Genomic DNA, 5,378 nt, shown 5'->3' on the forward strand with positions numbered 1-5,378 from the left:
GGGCCTCACCTCGGTGTACATGCCGGTGATATGGGCGTTAAGCTGGGCCCTACGGTATGATGTTCCAGCGATCATCGTTGGACCTGTAATTGGCGACTTAATTAGCCCAGACTTTTCGTACCAATGCAAATACACCTAAGCCCAGAGATGCTCTTCACGTTGTCTCGCGAACCAACAGCTTTGTGATCCCTCGATGTGACCTTGCAGACCATCCCTTCTGTTTTGCCCCTCCTCCGGCTACTGCTTGTGGTGCCGTCGTACTCTTATAAGAAGGCCACGCTGAAATTTCAGACCGAAAAGACCTGTTTAACATGCCCAAATATGGTGATTGGCTACACTCTGGGTACAACAACCAACAACAAGACTTGTTTGTAGAGAAAAACAAATAGAACATACAACAAAACAAAGTCACTAGAGGACAAACCAGCCAGGTATACGTTTTATAAACAGCCCATAGGAAGGGCGGCAACACATCCACGTCAGACTAGAATATGGACTTCACACTGACATCAACACACGACAACAGTTTCCGTTCACAGGGTTACGAGCCCAAAGTTCCGACACGAGAATATTCATCTAAGCTTTACGCGCACCCTTTAAAAACCGCTACATCAGTAGAGACACATGGAACGCATAATGCAAGAGATTGCATGGGGCCACATTCTTCCCCCTTCACTTGCCGCTACTTAGGAGTTAGGACCACATGCCGTGATCTGCTCTTCGAGCTGCATCAAAAGATGAATAATAGGTCAATGATTAAGATAAGTCTATGGCACATAATGATGCTCAAGTCACGTGGTCTCACTAATCAGCCTTGTTACAAGTTAGCTAGTTTCTTATTTGGGCATTTGGCGAAGCTTAATTTAAGCTGGGAAACAAAGAATTTCTACCACTTTTTTTAGCTACCATGTGCATCTACCAAGCATGATGACAAAATTACCACATAATCATTTAACGGCTAAATGAGACTTTTCGGTACCTTAAACTAAGTGATCCAAATCTAAATGTCAAAAGAATTAGAATAAGGATTAAAGATTGTTCCCTTTTCTCTATCTTAATATGACCAATCTATGAGTTATTAAACTAGTGGGAATTTGGTATCACAATCCAACATTAGGCACATAAGGTGCTACCTGCATCATGATCTCCAACTCATGTCGCACAATATAGAACTCATTCCTAACAAGAGAAAATGACACAAGACACCTGAAATAATGCAAAAATACCACATTGTCAGATTTCTGAAGAGGTTAACAGAATTGAGATGAAATGGTTCTAAAATTGTAACCCTATACTTCAAAAAGGAAAAATTTCTAGCCATATATGAATTTAGTTGTGCTATAAACAGAGGTCTAGAGCGAATAAATTACAAGAGAACCATCAAAGTGTAGCATATTCAGATAATGAACCGAGTAATATCAACAACGTGACTGCAGATGAAGTGAAAAAGCAAATCAGGTTACTTCTTAACAACGTTAGATTGGTATGAGCTGAAAATAACGACAGAAAAGACAACATGAGCTGGCAGGTTTACATAGAGACATTGAAAAACAATGTTGCGAATAAGTATTGTGTAACAATATTTAATAAGCTGTTGAGTTCTGACCCTTGTTTGCATTGTATGGCATAGAAATTGCCGAAGTGCATGCAGGCGAGGTTCACTTGCTGTGCACCAACACTGAAACATGCAAAAAAATGCAGATCAGGAAATTAGGAACTTCGCAAACTTATTATAAACTGAGACGTCAACTCAATAATATTCTCAAGGAGCCATTTCCTATCATGATTGTCAACTCCATAAATTGTTTGATGAACCAGAAAAAAAACACCATTGCTGTTATGTGCAATAGCAGATCAGTAGTACCAGAAATATTCAGAAAATGACAAAGTTTTTCTTGACGAACCATGAAATTGTCATGAATACCGACAATTCCGCTACACGAGACACAACTACAATCAGGTCTTCTAATTTTGGATATTCGACACCCGAATCACGTCCATGACGTACACACCCTGCGCCTGACAAATCTGAATAGAAACAACACCGTTCCAATGGAGAAGCAGAAAAATGGCCATTGGCATTATGTAGAATTGCAGATCATTAATAGTAGAACAAACGTTTACAAAACGAAAAAAAATCCCCTCGCCAAGCTATACGATTTGATTGACATTGGGAAGAATACCAACAATTTCGTTACACGATATATGACTAAACTCAGCTCTTCTACCTATGGCTATACGACGCCTGTAGAGCGACACAAACCTCAATTGTGCGGCCGTGTCGTGAGGTACGCACCCCGTGCCGACACATCCAAATAAAAAACAACATCAATGTCGTGGACAAACTAGAAAAAAAAACACCATTAGAGATACATAGGATAGCAGATCATTAATACCAGAAAAACCACCATTAGTAATACACAGAATAGCAGATCATTAATACCAGGAATATTCCGAAAAGGACAACAATTAATCCTCATCATTGATATTAATCGGGATACCGGAAACTCCACTACACTAAACGCAACTAAACTTGATTCTTCTAATTACGCCTATGGGGCAGTGCAACCGACAAATAAGAATCATTCGCCCAGTATAATAAACAGATCTGAATCGCACGACATTGACGCAGCGGGCAAACAAACATATATAGAGTTAAAAATAAGCAGGTGGAAGAGAGAGAAAGGGTTTATGATGGTCATCACCTGGAGGTGCACCGCATGAGCTGCTGCGTCAGGGCTTCCACCTCGTCAAAGTCCACTTCGGGCTCCTCCCTCGATTTCCAGAGCAGATAATTAAGATGAGTCAGTACCGAGACAGAGAGCAGAGGGAGAGATGATAGAGGGCGTGAGGGCGGACATCAGGATGTCGATGTCATCGATGATCTCGGAGGCGTCGTAGATGAAGAGGCGGGAGACCTCGACGGCGGTGCCCTCGTCCCGCAGCTCCTCGAACGTGTCCTCGTCCACGACACCCTGGATTGACATCGGCCACGGCAAGGCAAACTCATAGGCCAAGTCAGGCCAAATTCCACAACCACACGACTAGAGGAGAGGGGAGGGGCCTCACCTCGGTGTACATGCCGGCGATATGAGCGTTGAGCTGCGCCCTCAGTGCTGCGGCTGCCATGGCAAGGCGAGGAGAGGTCCGGTGGTCCGGGGGACTGAGCGGTCGAGACGGGGGGAATTCGGCTGCGGATGCGGAGTGAACGAGGACGGAATCAAGGAGGAGCGGAGGTTGTATAGCTGGGCTCACGAGGGTCTCTCACGTAGGCGTTTGGCAGCGAGTGCTCTACTAGCTGTACTGCATCGTCGGCCGGGAGCCATTAGTTAGCTTGGAAACGGCCCACGTGCGTATTGCGTGCATGCATCATGCATGCATGCATGCATGGAGCCACCGGTTGTGTGTCCACGTGTCTATGGAAGTGAGCGTTTGTTTCAACTTTAATCTCTTTTCCTTTCAAACAAAAACTTAGTCCCTCACAATGTTTATAGGGACAAATAGAAGACCATCCACTCTCCTCTGTCTCACTTAAGTGAATTGGTTTCGAGAGCGTTCCATCACTTTTTAAGACTTTCACAGTTTCACTTTCAACCCGATTCACCGCCTACATGCCCTTTACGCCCAGTCATTCCAAAGAGTACTTGCCCCACCCCCTCGTCTTAGCACGGCTGCTGGCACGGAGTTAGCCGGGGCTTCTTCCTCTAGTTATGTCATGATCGCGCACTCGACGTAAGAGCTTTACAAGGAGCATTGACCTTCCTCACTCACGCGATATTGCTGGATCGGGCTTTCGCCCATTGTCCAAGATTCCCCTTTGCTGCCCCCCATGGGAGTGTGGGTCATGTCTCAGTCCCAGTGTGGCTAATCATTCAAAAAGACCAGCTAAGCATCATTGGCTTGGCTAGCCTTTACCTGACCAACTAATAATACTACGCAGGTTCATCAAACAGCGCTTTGAACTTTCTTCAGGATTCGGCCCGAACTATTCAGCAGATTCCCACGCATTACGCATTCGTTCGTCACACTTTGTTCTCAACTATTCCGATTATTTCTAGCAAACGGAGGCCGTTAGGTCAAAGTCGTAGCGCACGCCCTGTAGTTTTGAAGCAAGGCGACACAACTTTAGCTATGGGGTGACCTAACCAAAAATGGCGGTCAACCCCTAGGGACAAAGCATGCTTCATGAGTTTATGAGCTTCAGCATTCAAGCTCCTAAATTCATGGCTAATGATACAATTAGTAAAAGGAGCCTTCCGATCTATGATCTCATGTATGATTGCTCTGTAGATAGTTGCGCTCTTCTGATGTATATCTGCAACGCCACCTTGAAATCTGAAGCCACCTGAATCTTCCTCTCATAGAGATTATCAGCAAGCGCAAGTGCCACCCTGATTGCTGAAGATTGGACAGTAGCAAGATCTAATATATGTGGGAACACAATGGCTGACACACCCAGAAAATTACATGCTTGATCTCTGCATATAGCTCTCATTGCGCCTCGAGTGCCGCCTGGTCCAACCGCCGAACCCACATTGACCTTCACCATATCATCCCAAGGAGGGATACATTGATTTGGCCTAATCACTGGTGCCCCTGGGACTGGACTTCGAGTGCTTTGGGTAGCTCTCAGCTCAGTTAATTAAGTAACTGCACAAAAGCCTGAAAAGTGAAAGGGCTTTTATATATCTCCTCGTTTATAGCTTTGTGCCGAGCTCCCCATATCATCCGCAAAAGTGACCGTAAACATGATAAAATCCTTCTCATGTGATACACCTCATGCATGCTGAACAGCCATTGTTTGGCGTCATCATTTACATTCAGACTCAACCGCTCGACAATTTGCTCGTATGATAGTGCCCACGTGCTCCTTGAAACCAAGCAATTCAGCGGGGCGTGCCTGCACGTATCCTTAGACCCGCACAAACAACAAGCACTCGTCGTCGACATGTTTCTATGATGAAGAAGGACACTGTGAGTATTGTGCTAATCTCCACATGAACACTTTGATTTTCGAGGGGGCTTTTATATGCCATAAGTTTGTCCATCCTGGACAATCAGCCTCTGAGTTTGATCGGACGCCCTGCTCATACAGCCATGATTCTCTACTGATCTTTGTTCACTGTATCATCTTGTAAGAGGAATGCACAGTGAACATACCCCATCTATCTTCACTCCAAGCACAAAATCAGATATCTATCTCGTGCAAAGAGGGATCTTCAATATAGTCTCGGCATCAATGGGAATAAGTAACGATTAAATAAGTTGTTCGTCCCTTGACGACACAGTGTGATCAGTGTGTTCAGTGACCCCTGTTGGCGGTTGCGGTATTTGTGAAGTTCTCGGCCTCTTTATATGCCCTCTAGTTATCTAGTTGT

The 5,378-nt window shown here is 44.7% G+C and overlaps 1 protein-coding gene across 1 annotated transcript; it reads right to left on the reverse strand.

Annotated features, from left to right (window-relative positions):
- Positions 1-412: 412 nt before the first annotated feature.
- Positions 413-3,240, reverse strand: LOC123082488 (histidine-containing phosphotransfer protein 2-like). The gene is made up of 6 exons (XM_044504819.1): positions 3,070-3,240; positions 2,860-2,975; positions 2,706-2,774; positions 1,607-1,678; positions 1,134-1,206; positions 413-725 (listed from the first exon to the last, which is right to left on the reverse strand). The coding sequence occupies exons 1-6, from the start codon at positions 3,127-3,129 to the stop codon at positions 687-689; spliced, it is 429 nt and encodes a 142-aa protein (XP_044360754.1). The 5' UTR covers positions 3,130-3,240; the 3' UTR covers positions 413-686.
- Positions 3,241-5,378: the final 2,138 nt, after the last annotated feature.

This window comes from Triticum aestivum, chromosome 4A, assembly GCF_018294505.1.
Source record: "Triticum aestivum cultivar Chinese Spring chromosome 4A, IWGSC CS RefSeq v2.1, whole genome shotgun sequence".
In the NCBI taxonomy this organism is placed as follows: Eukaryota; Viridiplantae; Streptophyta; class Magnoliopsida; order Poales; family Poaceae; genus Triticum; species Triticum aestivum.